Below are 15,262 nucleotides of genomic sequence, written 5' to 3'. Positions count from 1 at the left end.
TCCTGTAAAAAAAAAAAAACTAATAGACATTCTTTCAATGTTGGGATCAAATTTTACATGCAAATTTAAATCAAACTGGATTATGAGATGCCCTTATTTTTATCAGAATGCAGTGACCACCCACACACACACACACACACACACACACACACACACACACACACACACACACACACACACAATATATATAATTTTAAGGTCAGAAAATGCTTTATTGCCCTCACATGGTAGTCTTTAATGAGGTCACCTCCTTCAGCCAGGTAGTCAATCAAGCAAATGACTCACTGAACTCACATCAGGACCCTGATATAGAATAAAATCACTGTTGTCATTGGATTGAATCTGTACATGTAAAATCTATGCATTCACCGATCCAAGTATCCTATATTACTAGAAGGCGTACAATGCTTGGGTAGCAGAGCAGGGCCTGTGGATTAAAATGCAGCACCAAACATCAGCCAGCTAAATATAAAACGGTGTATTTTTCCTGAGAATACTGTACCTAGAGTAGGACATCCAGCATGACCTGCAATCTGTGTCCAGGTGCCCCTCCCTGGGAATGGAATAAGGACAGCAGAATAAGGGTGTACTGGCCCAACATGGACATAAACCTTGGCTCAAGATGCTTTGTGGTGTACTGGCCCAACATGGACATAAACCTTGGCTCAAGATGCTTTGTGGTGTACTGGCCCAACATGGCCATAAACCTTGGCTCAAGATGCTTTGTGGTGTACTGGCCCAACATGGCCATAAACCTTGGCTCAAGATGCTTTGTGGTGTACTGGTCCAACATGGGCATAAACCTTGGCTCAAGATGCTTTGTGGTGTACTGGCCCAACATGGCCATAAACCTTGGCTCAAGATGCTTTGTGGTGTACTGGTCCAACATGGGCATAAACCTTGGCTCAAGATGCTTTGTGGGGTACTGGCCCAACATGGCCATAAACCTTGGCTCAAGATGCTTTGTGGTGTACTGGTCCAACATGGCCATAAACCTTGCCTCAAGATGCTTTGTGGTGTACTGGTCCAACATGGACATAAACCTTGGCTCAAGATGCTTTGTGGGGTACTGGCCCAACATGGCCATAAACCTTGGCTCAAGATGCTTTGTGGTGTACTGGTCCAACATGGGCATAAACCTTGGCTCAAGATGCTTTGTGGTGTACTGGTCTAACATGGCCATAAACCTTGGCTCAAGATGCTTTGTGGGGTACTGGCCCAACATGGCCATAAACCTTTGCTCAAGATGCTTTGTGGTGTACTGGTCCAACATGGCCATAAACCTTGGCTCAAGATGCTTTGTGGTGACCCTCTGGAATTCTTCATTTATCTGAAAGACAAACACTCTTGTGAATTCTATGGTTTTTACTAGATTACTTGTAGTTTTTCATGTTGTTTGTCTGTAATTTTTGTAATGACTTGGTGCTGCCTATCTTGGCCAGGACGGTCTTGAAAAAGAGATTTTAACCTCTATGGGACCGGCGGGACGAATTCGTCCCACCTACGTAACAGCCAGTTGAATCCTGTGGCGCGATTTTCAAAACCTTTGAAATGCTATTACTTCAATTTCTCAAACATATGACTATTTTACAGCTATTTAAAGACAAGACTCTCGTTAATCTAACCACACTGTCCGATTTCAAAAAGGCTTTACAACGAAAGCAAAACATTAGATTATGTCAGCAGAGTACACAGCCAGAAATAATCAGACACCCATTTTTCAAGCTAGCATATAATGTCACAAAAACCCAGAAGACAGCTAAATGCAGCACTAACCTTTGATGATCTTCATCAGATGACACACCTAGGACATTATGTTATATAAAACATGCATTTTTTGTTCAATCAAGTTCGTATTTATATCAAAAACCAGCTTTTTACATTAGCATGTGACGTTCAGAAAAAGCATACCCCCGCAAACTTCCGGGGAATTTACTAACAATTTACTAAATTACTCACGATAAACGTTCACAAAAAGCATAACAATTATTTTAAGAATTATAGATACATTACTCCTCTATGCACTCGATATGTCCGATTTTAAAATAGTTTTTCGGATGAAGCACATTTTGCAATATTCTCAGTAGATAGCCCGGCATCACAGGGCTAGCTATTTAGACACCCGGCACGTTTAGCTTTCACCAAAATCCCATTTACTATAACAAAAATGGTCTTACCTTTCCTGTTCTTCGTCAGAATGCACTCCCAGGACTTCTACTTCAATAACAAATGTTGGTTTGGTCCCAAATAATCCATCGTTATATCCAAACAGCGTCGTTTTGTTCGTGAGTTCTAGACACTATCCGAAATGGTAAATAACGGTCGTGCGCATGGCGCATTTCGTGACAAAAAAATTCTAAATATTCCATTACCGTACTTCGAAGCATGTCAACCGCTGTTTAAAATCAATTTTTATGCCATTATTCTCGTAAAAAAGAGATAATATTCCGACCGGGAATCTGCAATTAGCTAAACAGCCGAAGGAAAATACTGCACGGGGTCAAATCGGGCACGCGCCTAATTCCATTGTCCTCTGATGGGCCACTTGGAAAAGGCGATAATGTGTTTCAGCCTGAGGCTGCCTCGTCATCGTTCAGGTTTTTCCCGGGCTCTGAGAGCCTATTGGAGCCCTAGGAAATGTCACGTTACAGCTAAGATCCTGACTCTTCAATACACAGAAGCAAGAACAACAACACCTTGTCAGACAGGCCACTTCCTGCATGAAACCTTCTCAGGTTTTTGCCTGCCATAGGAGTCCTGTTATACTCACAGACACCATTCAAACAGTTTTAGAAACTTTAGGGTGTTTTCTATCCAAAGCCAATAATTATATGAATATTCTAGTTACTGGGCAGGAGTCGTAACCAGATTAAATCGGGTACGTTTTTTATCCGGATGTGAAAATACTGCCCCCTAGCCCAAAGAAGTTAAATCTCAATGAGCCCTTCCTGGTTAATAAAGGTTTAATAATAAAAACGGGAATATCGTCAAGCAAGCTATATCGTCAAGCTAATAAGAGGTTTCATTTGGTATTGTATTTTTTGGCTGCTGACTCACCTGAGAGGCTTCAAACAGAGCAGGCCGTCTGCCTTTCATGTCTTTAACACTTGGACACTGGTTGATGACTTCCTGTCTTCGGTGGGCAAATGTCTTTGTCAACAATCTAGCAGTCTTCGGTGGTAGCTAGTCCAATTTTGACTAAGCACCGCCTACATTAGTCAAAAGCTACTTTTATTAAAGATGATGTGTGCACAGTTTGGCCGCTGGTTCAGAATGTGGCACTCACAAGCCAAATGTAGTACGCAATTTTCTGGTCCCACATCACATATGTGCACCACGGCTCTCTTTTTGCTCTCCCTCAGCCATTGAGCCTGACCTGCAAACTGAGCAGTGCCCCACTTTATGGAAAAATGCTGGGACAAATGCCAACGTAACAAAACGTGGAAAAGTCAAGGGGTCTGAATACTTTCCAAATGCACTGTACTTACCATGTTTTCTGCACTAAACTATATAGAATATTAGCCTGCTGCAAACTCCCTACTACATCGCACGCCTTCCCTGTGGCTCAGTTGGTAGAGCATGGTGTTTGCAACGCCAGCATGGTGTGTGCAACGCCAGGGTTGTGGGTTCGATTCCCACGGGGGGCCAGTACAAAAAAAAAATAGAAAATGCATGAAATGAAAATGAAATGTATGTATTCACTACTGTAAGTCGCTCTGGATAAGAGCGTCTGCTAAATGACTAAAATGTAAATGTAAAATGCACAGTTCGGCCTTGATCTGATACAGTGCCTTCGGGAAGTATTCAGACCATTTACTTTTTCCACATTTTGTTAAGTTGCAGCCTCATTCTAAAATGAATTAAAAAATAATGTTCCTCTTCAATCTGCACACAGTACAACATAATGACAAAGCAAAAACAGGATTTTAGATATTTTTGCTAATTTATTAAAAATAATAACCTGAAATATTACATTTGCATAATTACTCAGACCCTTTGTTGAAGCACCTTTGGCAGTGATTACTCTCTACTCTACAAGCTTGGCACACCTGTATTTGGGGAGTTTCTCCAATTCTTCTCTGCAGATCCTCTCAAGCTGTCAGGTTGGATGGGGAGTGTTGCTGCACAGGTATTTTCAGGTCTCTCCATAGATGTTTGATCGGGTTCAAATCTGGGCTCTGGCTGAGCCACTCAAGGACATTAAGACTTGTCCCAAACCACTCCTGCATTGTCTTGGTTGTGTGCTTAGGGTCGTTGGCCTGTTGGAAGGTGAACCGTCGCCCCAGTCTGAGGTCCTGAGCGCTCTGGAGCAGGTTTCCATCAAGGATCGCTCTGTACTTTGCTCCGTTCGTCTTTGCCTCGATGCTGACTAGTCTCCCAGTCCCTGCCGCTGAAAAACATCCCCACAGCGTGATGCTGCCACCACCATGCTTCACCGTAGGGATGGCCAATCTTGGTTTCATCAGACCAGAGAATCTCATGGTCTGAGAGTCTTTAGGTGCCTTTTGGCAAACTCCAAGCTGGCTGTCATGTGCTTTTTACTGAGGAGTGGCTTTAGTCTGGCCACTCTACCATAAAGGCCTGATTGGTGGAGTGCTGCAGAGATGGGAGAACCTTCCAGAAGGACAACCATCTCCACAGAGGATCTCTAGAGCTCTGTCAAAGTGACCATCGGGTTATTGGTCACCTCCCTGACCATGGCCCTTCTCGCCCGATTGGATGGCCAGCTCTAGGAACAGTCTTGGTGTTTCCAAACTTCTTCCATTTAAGAGTGATGGAGGACACTGTGTTCTTGGGGACCTTAAATGCAGCAGAAGTTTTTTTGGTACCCTTCCCCAGATCTGTGCCTCGACACAATCCTGTCTTGGAGCTCTACGGACAATTCCTTCGACCTCATGGCTTGGTTTTTGCTCTGACATTCACTGTCAACTGTGGGACCTTGTATAGCTAGGTGTGTGCCTTTCCAAATCATGTCCAATCAAGTTGTAGAAACATCTCAAGGATGATCAATGGAAATAGGATGCACCTGAGGTCAATTTCTAGTCTCATATCAAAGGGTCTGAATACTTATGTAAATAAGGTATTTCTGTTTAGATATTTAATACATTTAAAAAAAAATCTAAAATCCTGTTTTCACTTTGTCATTATGGGGTATTGTGTGTAGATTGCTGAGGATTTTTATTTATTTAATACATTTTAGAATAAGGCTGTGACCTAACAAAATGTTGAAAAGTCAAGGGGTCTGAATACTTTCTGAAGGCACTATATATCTCTAGAGAAACTGTGCAATGAGCTCACAAAAAAAAGAATAAAATGGAATTCCAATTGAGTCGACGTAGGTCTATTAGTTGATTTAAAAACAGACAAATAACTATATTTTAGTTAATCGTTCAGCACTAGTCTGAAGACCCTTCTGTATCTGTCTCCAGGTCGGCCCATCCCCTCCAGCCCTCTAAAGAGGAGTTGTCCAGCAGTGTGTCTGTCCAGCTGTTTAACGGAGAGACCCAGCATCTAACCATCACTCTGGAGAACATTGGCTCTGAAGACCTGGAGACGCTGGAGGTCGCCTCCAAGACCTGTAATACTAAAGGTCAGGGGTCAGACAAAACGCACACACACACACACGCTTTCATGCTGTTTTTAAACCAGTGATTCCTTTGATGTACTTTCCCCCCATCTGTTTCTTTCTGTCTCTTGCTCTCTGTCTCTGTCCCTCTCTCACGGTCTCTTTCCCTCCCTCTCTCTCCCCTGGTGACTCCTTCTGTCCTCTCGTCAGCGTTAGAGGTCACTGGTCATTGTGTTTTGGTTCTTCAGCTTTCATGCTCTTATGTCTTTTCTCTTTGTGTTACTTTGCAGAGCTGGGATCGCCCAAGCTCTGCAGTTTCTCTCTCCCTCTCCCCCTCCCTCCCCCATGTATCCAGCTGACATCTGGAATATGTTCTGACAAAACGTTGCACATCAACAGTTGTGTCACGTAGTTAGCCGTCAAACTTGTAGTTCAAACTGTAGTCCAACTGTGGTGCGTGGTTTAAATTCAAATGACCCACCTGCTCTGTCAGAGCTGTGGTTTACTGTTGGGGTTGTAGAGGGATGCAATTTGACACACACACGCCATTCCTTTTGAAGTTGCCAAGGAAACTCAGGTGATGAGCAGAATGGCTGCGATAGAGGTGGGAGTGGCTTGCCAGTACAGTGCTGCTGTGGAGCCTCAACAGCCTGCACTCTTACATCATGGATACACTGGTTTAAACAGGGCTGGGGGAAACAATCTGTCTTCTTCTTATAGGAAGAGAGTCCTTTACTATTGCTTTTAACATACAGTACAGTCTTCACATTTTCAGTTGAAGTCCTGGCTGTGAACTTCCCTTGAACTTATCAAGGCGTTTCATTGTCTTTATGAATCACATTGAAAAATCCCTTCTCTCTAACAAAATATACATAAAGTAGGCTACAGTTTTATACCAACAAGTAGTGTTGATGTGTTAGTGTGAAAAGGATCCCACCAGATATCTTCTCAATGTATTAACATATTCTTAAAAGGCAACCTTCTGCAGAGTCATCACACCTTGGTTGAGGAGGCTAAAAGTATGAAGCATCATGACAAACCTAATTACTGTTGTCCAGAACTGCAAGCTGCACATCAACGTTAGAAAGTTTCCTAACTTTTACGCTTTCTTTGTCAGCGTTTGGTGAAAAGCCAAAAGGCTTTTAAAGTGATGATTGATTGTGTTTGTTTTCTCTCTGGAAGCAGAAACGCTCTTGATATGATGAAATTACAGAATTACAGAGGCTGTGTCGCAAATGGCACCCTATTCCCTATATAGTGTACTACTACTGACTGCACTAAATAGGGAATAGGGTGCCATGTCGGGACACAGACAAAAATTGGAGTACCGTGAGTGGAGGAAAGGAGCGTCATCTCATTTTCTCCTTACGTCTCGTCATTAAGAAGCTCTGTGGTTTATTTCCCTAGAGGGGTTACCTTGGCATAGATCCTGCAACAGATATTCTTTGAGTTTTGCCAGATATCATACAGAAACAGAGTTCATCTAATTTAGATGAGATTCCTTTACTTCAGTCCGGGTTTATTGGATGGTCTTATGGCTTGGAGATGTTGGGAGGTGCAGTCCCACTTGACATTTGGTAATGAGCGATTTGTAAAGCATGTGTAGGCATTATAAAAGGTCCCTAAGAGGATGTACAGTGCCTTCAGAAAGTATTCACACCCCTTGACTTTTTCACATGTTGTGTTACAAGGTGGGATTAAAATTGATTTAATTCTCCTTTTTGTCAACGATAGACACAAAATACTCTGTCAAAGTGGAAGAAAAATTCTAACATTTATAAAACATTTATGAAAAATAAAACATTATCTTCATTACATAAGTATTCAACCTAAGTGTTAGAATCACCTTTGGCAGTGATTATAGCTGTGAATCTTTCTGGGTAAGTCTCTAAGAGCTTTGCACACCTGGATTGTACAACATTTGCACATTATTCCTTTTTAAATTCTTCAAGCTGTGTGAAGTTGGTTGTTGATCATTGCTAGACAGCCATTTAAGCCTCACAATAGATTTACAAGCAGATTTAAGTCAAAACTGTAACTAGGCCATTCAGGAACATTCAATGTTGTCTTGATTAGCAACTCCAGTGTATATTTGGTTAATTTTGTCTCCAGTGTCTGTTGGAAAGCAGACTGAACCAGGTTTTCCTCTAGGATTTTGCCTGTACTTAGCTCTATTCAGTTTCTTTTTACCCTAAAGAAAACTCCCTAGTATAGTACTTACCGGTGACAAGCATACCCATAACATAATGCAGCCACCACCATTCATGAAAATATGAAGAGTGGTATTCATAACGCTTTGTTTTCAGGACATAAAGTTAATTTCTTTGCCACATTTTTTGCAGTTTTACTTTAGTGTCTTATTACAAACAGGATGCATGTTTTGGAATATTTGTATTATTCTTTTAATTCTGTCATTTAGGTTAGTATGATGGAGTAACTACAATGTTGTTGATCCATCCTCAGTTTTAAACTCTGTAACTGTTTTAAAGTCACCATTGGCCTTATGGTTAAATCCCTGAGCCTTTTCCTTCCTCTCTAGGAACTGCGTTAGGAAGGGTGTCTGTATCTTTGTAGTGTAATTAATACAAAGTGTAATTAATAACTTCACCATGCTCAAAGAGATATTCAATGTCTGCTTTTATTTGATTTTTTTTTTACCCATCTACAGATAGGTGCTTTGCGAGGCATTGGAAAATCTCCCTGGTCTTTGTGGTTGAATCTGTTTGAAATTCACTTCTGGATTGTTCTAGGATTGTGCCTGTGTTTAGCTCCGTTCCGTTTATTATTTTTATCCTAAAAAACTCCCCAGTTCTTAATGATTACAAGAATACCCATAACATGATGCAGCCACTACTATGCTTTAAATGGATAGTGGTACTCAGTCATGTGTTGGATTGGATTTGCCCCAAACAAAACACTTTGTATTCAGGACAAAAAGTAAATTGCTTTGCCACATTTGTTTTGCAGTAGCACTTTAGTGCCATGTGTGTAGGCCAGTGACAATTTTCTTTTGAAATGTTAATACATTTTAAATTCAGGCTGAATCACAACAAGTGGAAAAAGTCAAGGGGTGTGAGTACTTTCTGAAGGCAGTGTAGATTGTACTAGATTCTATTAGTTTGGTGCTGTAGTGAAACGTATTCAATATATGGTTGAGTTTGAGCTACTGATGTGCTGGGGGCTGAGCAATAGCACTATAAATATCTGTTGAAAAACTAACCCCCTCCCCCCCAAAATTGGTTGACATTGCTAACTGAAAGGAAATGCAGGCAAGTCTACAATAAGGATTTTAATTGATTAAGACAAACTGTAGGCCAAGGCTACACATGTTCTCCTCCCACACATAGATTAATTTACACATTTTGTCTTGACGGCTTGTTCCTACATTATGTGTTGTGATTTACGCATAGTTACAATATTTATTTGGTTCTGTCAATGGAGTCGGTAAAAGGAGGTAGTACGTGCGTGCCCATCAAACACCCTGCACTGTCATGCAGTCAGAAATCCACAAAGGAATGCTCCTATTTACACAATTCACCTGAACAAGGCTGCAGACCATGACTGAAAAATAACATCTCTCTCACTGGGGTTCCTTTTTCATGGAATAATTTACTTCTGTTGAAATGTTTACAAATTAGATGCACTGAAATGAAAGCAACTTCCTAAAATGAACACTTGGATTGTAGAGATATTGTCTGATCTCGCAAACAATGTAAAGTATGTTTAGATGGGTGTAATGTAGAGCCAAGCGTGTTGATTTTTAATCCGAGGGTATCCTGCTATTGACACGTTGAATTATGCAAGAGAACATGACAACAAATTCATGAGGGAGTCTAGACGGTGCAGGTAGGGTAGACAGAGCAGGCAGTCTAGACGGTGCAGGTAGGGTGGCAGAGCAGGCAGGGTAGACGGTGCAGGCAGGATAGACGGTGCAAGCAGTCGAGACGGTGCAGGCAGTCGAGACGGTGCAGGCAGTCGAGATGGTGCAGGCAGTCGAGACGGTGCAGGCAGTCGAGACGGTGCAGGCAGTCGAGACGGTGCAGGCAGTGTAGACGGTGCAGGTAGGGTTGACAGAGCAGGCAGTCTAGACGGTGCAGGTAGGGTGGACAGAGCAGGCAGTCTAGACGGTGCAGAAAGGGTAGACAGAGCAGGCAGTCTAGACGGTGCAGGAAGGGTGGACGGGGCAGGCAGGGTAGACGGGGCAGGCAGGGTAGACGGGGCAGGCAGGGTGGACGGTGCAAGCTGGGTGGACGGTGCAAGCTGGGTAGACGGGGCAGGCAGGGTAGACGGGGCAGGCAGGGTAGACGGGGCAGGCAGGGTAGACGGGGCAGGCAGTCTAGACGGTGCAGGTAGGGTAGACGGAGCAGGCAGTCTAAACGGTGCAGGTAGGGTAAACGGAGCAGGCAGTCTAGACGGTGCAGGTAGGGTAGACGGAGCAGGCAGTCTAGACGGCGCGGGCAGTGTAGACGGGCCGGGCAGTGTAGACGGCGCGGGCAGTGTAGACGGCGCGGGCAGTGTAGATGGCGCGGGCAGTGTAGACGGCGCGGGCAGGGTAGACGGCGCGGGCAGTGTAGACGGCGCGGGCAGTGTAGACGGTGCGGGCAGTGTAGACGGTGCAGGCAGTGTAGACGGTGCGGGCAGGGTAGACGGTGCAGGCAGGGTTGACGGTGCAGGTAGTGTAGACGGTGCAGGCAGTCTAGACAGTGCAGGTAGGCTGAACAGAGCAGGCAGTCTTGGCAGTGTAGACGGTGCAGGTAGGGTTCAGCAGGCAGTTTAGACGGTGCAGGTAGGGTGGACAGCAGGCAGTGTAGACGGTGCAGGAAGGGTAGACAGAAAGTGTTTGGTGGTTGCAGCCCAAATGCTACTGGTGTATTTGTGCAAATGATAATTACAATACCCCATAATGACAAAGCAAAAACTGTTTTTTCGCCATTTTTGCTAAATTATTTAAAATAAATAACATATCACATTTACGTAAGTATTCAGACCCTTTACTCAGTACTTTGTTGAAGCACCTTTGGCAGCGATTACAGCCTCAGTCTTCTTGGGTATGATGCTACAAGCTTGGCACACCTCTATTTGGGGAGTTTCTCACATTCTTATCTGAAGATCCTCTCACGCTCTGTCAGGTTGGATGGGGAGCGTCACTGCACAGCTATTTTCAGGTCTCTCCAGAGATGGTCGATCGGGTTCAAGTCCGGGCTCTGGCTGTGCCACTCAAGGACATTCAGAGACTTGTCCTGAAGCCAAGACAACGCAGGAGTGGCTGTGTGCTCAGGGTTGTTAATCTGTTGGAAGGTGAACCTTCGCCCCAATCTGAGGTCCTGAGCAGGTTTTCATTAAGAATCGATCTGTACTTTGCTCCGTTCATCTTTCCCTTGATCCTGACTAGTCTTCCAGTCCCTGCCGCTGAAAAACATCCCCACAGAATGACGCTGCCACCACCATGCTTCACCGTAGGGATGGTACCAGGTTTCCTCCGGACATGACGCTTGGCATTTAGGCCAAAGAGTTAAATATTGGTTTCATCAGATCAGAGAATCTTGTTTCTCATGGTCAGAGTCCTTTAGGTGCCTTTTGTCAAACTCCAAGCGGGCTGTCGTGCCTTTTACTGAGGAGTGGCTTCCGTCTGGCCACTCTACCATAAAGTCCTGATTGGTGGAGTGCTGCAGAGATGGTTGTCCTTCTGGAAGGTTATCCCATCTCCACAGAGGAGAGTCAGTGACCATTGGGTTCTTGGTCACCTCCCTGACCAAGGCCCTTCTCCCCCGATTGCTCAGTTTGGCCGGGCTGCCAGCTCTAGGAAGAGTCTTGCTGGTTCCAAACTTCTTCCCTTTAAAAATGATGGAGGCCACTGTTCTTGGGGACCTTCCATGCTGCAGAAATGTTTTGGTACCTTTCCCCAGATCTGTGCCTTGACGTAATCCTGTTTTGTAGCTCTACAGACAATTCCTTCGACATCATGGCATGGCATGGTTTTTGCTCTGACATGAACTGTCAACTGTGGGACCTTATATAGACAGGTGTGTGCCTTTCCAAATCATGTCCAATCAATTGAATTTACCACAGGTGGACTCCAATCAAGTTGTAGAAATATCTCAAGGATGATCAGTGGAAACAGGATGCACCTGAGCTCAATTTACAGTCTGTGTATAAAGCAGTTGTGGCTGGATCAGCAATTTACAAGTAACACTTTTGATAACTGTGCACCAGTGGCAATTCACATTTTAGTTGTTCACATTAAAGTTCACAATAACATTTGAATAAAATGTGTTAAAAGTAAAACATAATTCAGTTTGAAAATGGAACATGAAAACATTTCAATATGCTAAATATTAGGAACAATGTCATATTATAAATAAGAACTTCAGCTGCAGAAAAGGATGCTAGGTAACCTTCCAAAAAAAGTGTGTACGTATGTTTTTGAATGTGTACTTTAAATATATTTTGTGGACATTTAAATATACTTTTTTGAAAGGATACTTAAGTATATATTTTTTTATATGAAAAAGTATACTCAGGAAGCATGTTCCTCAGCTGTGCATGTGGATAAACTGTCATTGTCAACTTTCTCTGCACTCTTCAAAACTCATTATTGACACTGAAACTACAGTGCCTTGCAAAGTATTCATACCCCTTGGATGTCTTCACATTTTACTGTTACAAAGTGGGATTAAAATGGATTTAATTGTATTTTTTGGAATAACAATCTACACAATTATTATTTAAATAAAATATTATATAGTCATTGCGTTAGTATTCAGCTCCCTGATAACATGTTAGAAACACCTTTTGCAATGATTACAGCTGTGAGTCTTCATGGATAAATCTCTAAGAGCTTTACACACCTGGATTCTGCAATATTAACCCTTTATTATTTTCATAATTCTTCAAGCACTGTCAAGATGTTGGGGCTCTTAGCTAGACAGAAATGTTCAAGTCTTGCCATAGATTTTCAAGCAGATTTAAGTCAAAATTGTTACTTGGCCACTCAGGAACATTCACTGTCTTAGTAAACAACTCCAGTGTAGATTTGGCCTTGTGTTGTAGGTTATTGTCCTGCTGAAAGGTGACTTTCCCTCCCAGTGTCTGTTGTAAATCAGACTGAAGCAGGTTTTCCTCTATGATTTTGCCTCTGTTTATCTCCATCCCGTTTCTTTTCATCCTGAAAAACTCCCCAGTATTTGCCGATGTCAAGCATACCCATACCATGATGCAGCCACCACCATGCTTTGAAGTAAGGTAGCAGTTACTCAGTGATGTGTTGGATTTACCCCAAACATAAGGCTTTGCATTTAGGTCAAAAAGTGTATTCCTTAACTGTTTTTTTTGCATTATTATTTTATATATTTTTATTCCTCTCTTCACTCTGTCATTTAACTCTTAAAGCTATTGAGCCAACCTCTGTTTTCTCCCATCACAGCCTTTGAACTCTAAAACGGTTTTAAAATCACAAATGGCCGCATTATAACATCACTGAGCAGTTTCATTCCTGTCTTGCAGCTCAGTTCAGATAGATGACTATCTTTGATGTGTCTGGGGCGTTTAATACATAATCCACATCATAATTATTCACTTGACCATGCTTAAAGAGTTATTCAATGTCTGATTTTATATTTTTACCGATCTACCAATCACTGCCCTTCTATTCTTCCACATTGACATTAGAGTATTTTGAGTTCAATGTTGACAATACATAACAATTAAATACAATTGAAGCCCTCTTTTTCACTATAAAATGTGACGAAACACAGTGGTTATGGATACTTTTGCAAGGCACTGTATCCTTAGTGTACTTGATCACTCACAAGCAGAATTTCATTAAAAAAAGTATGCTTTAACGTAAAAACAATTCCAAGTATATTTTGAATGAATATACTAAATTACAATTAAAGCATTTTAAATTGAAGTACAGTTTAAGTTTAATGATAGTGAACATAAGTTTAATGATAAAAAACAAGGAATTTAAAGTACACATTTAACACGTTTATTGAAGATTGATGATAGTGTATTTATAGTATGCTAAATGACTGAAAACTATGAATTTCATGGACACTTTTAATAAGTTTGTTGAAGTGTAATGATATTATATTTCTAGTATACTTAAGATATACTAGAAAAGTACATCTCATATTTGAAGTATATTATTAGAATGTTTTATATATTTAACTATACGTTGGTATACCTGTAATATATTAAAGTAAACATTTGCTTGGGATCGTCATCCATTGTCCAACTGTTGTGTTTATTAAAATTGTTTTAAAAACCTTTTGACAATTTTGATGACTGTTGCTAATAGTGTAGATCAGGGACTCACAGAGGAGAAACAGGCTTTGTTCACACACAACGAAGTAATAAAATAAGATGCTATTTTCTCCTGCACTTGGACATTCTCTGGCTGCATCAGAGACACAGTCACATCTTTAGAAGGAAGCACTAATGACTGTCCCTCCTCTGGACCATCGCCAGGCTACTTTTTGTTCCCCCTGTTCCTGTGTTTGTACTACACAGTCAGGCTCATTATATACAGGGCAGCACCAAAACCAATTACGCTGAGGTCTGAGGTAGATATAGCAGACCTTTTTGGAGGTGTTTAATGACACGTCAGACTGGTTGTGAAGGCAGTCGTAACCTTTTTCTGTTTAATTTGTGTTCGCTGTGTTCCTGGAGGCTGGTTGTAAGTGATCAATGCCTTTTTCTGCAGGTGTTTTCACCTGTTGTAGTAGTAATACTAGTAAAATGTATGTTTTCTTTTTAGATTCTCCATTAGCCTGGAAGACGTTGCTGCCTATGTCTTCATTCTGCTTCGTTTACCTTAGACAAGGTTCTCCTTTCTTTGTTACTTCTTACCCGTATTTGTTGAAATGCCTTTGAGATACTAAAAACTGCACCCACGCAGACACACACACACTCTCCCGGACGAGTGAAACACCTTCTCCCGCTTCAAGCAAAACAACTTTGAGCTGCTGACGCGGGCCCCTGGCGCTCCTGAGGACTGTGTGCTCTCGTTCTCTGTGGCCAACGTGAGTAAGTCATTTAAGCGTATTAACCCTCACTATGCTGCTGGCCCAGGCGGCATCCCAAGCCGCGTCCTCAGAGCATGTGCAGACCAGCTGGCTGGAGTGTTTACGGACATATTCAATCTCTCCATATCCAGGTCCCCACTTGCTTCAAGATGTCCTGTACCCAAGAAAGGTAACTGAACTAAATGACTGTCACCCAGCAGGACTCACCGCTGTCATCATGAAGCACTTTGAGAGGCTAGTTAAGGATCATATCACCTCCACCTTACCAGACACCGTAGACCTACTACAATTCACATATCGTCCCAACAGATCCATGGACGACGCAATCACCATTGCATTGACCGATCCCACCTGGACAAGAGCAATACCCGACTACACCTCAGCCTTCAACACCATAGTGCCCTCCAAGCTCATCAGTAAGCTCAGGGCCCTGGCTCTGAACTCATCCCTGTGCAACTGGGTCCTGAACTTCCTGATGTAGGAAACAACACCTCCACTGCGCTGATCCTCAACACGGGTGCCCCACAGGGGTGCATGCTCAGCCCCCTCCTGTACTCCCTGTTCACCCATGACTGCGTGGCCACGCACATCTCCAACTCAATCATCAAGTTTGCTGACGACACAACAGTCGTAGGTCTGATTACCAACAACGATGAGAAAAATGCCGCAG

At 42.6% G+C, this 15,262-nt stretch overlaps 1 protein-coding gene across 3 annotated transcripts in view; it reads left to right on the top strand.

Moving 5' to 3' along the window:
• trappc9 (trafficking protein particle complex subunit 9) overlaps positions 1-15,262 on the top strand; it is a 292,659-nt gene that overhangs the window by 85,268 nt on the left and 192,129 nt on the right. For all 3 annotated transcript variants that reach the window (XM_014177784.2, XM_014177781.2, XM_014177782.2), the window contains one exon: positions 5,430-5,590. In XM_014177784.2, coding sequence (XP_014033259.1) covers positions 5,430-5,590 — 161 coding nt within the window. The remainder of the gene's footprint in view (positions 1-5,429; positions 5,591-15,262) is intronic.

The sequence above is a fragment of the Salmo salar genome, chromosome ssa27, assembly GCF_905237065.1.
Source record: "Salmo salar chromosome ssa27, Ssal_v3.1, whole genome shotgun sequence".
Classification (NCBI taxonomy): Eukaryota; Metazoa; Chordata; class Actinopteri; order Salmoniformes; family Salmonidae; genus Salmo; species Salmo salar.
This window is presented reverse-complemented; position numbering and strand designations above follow the sequence as displayed.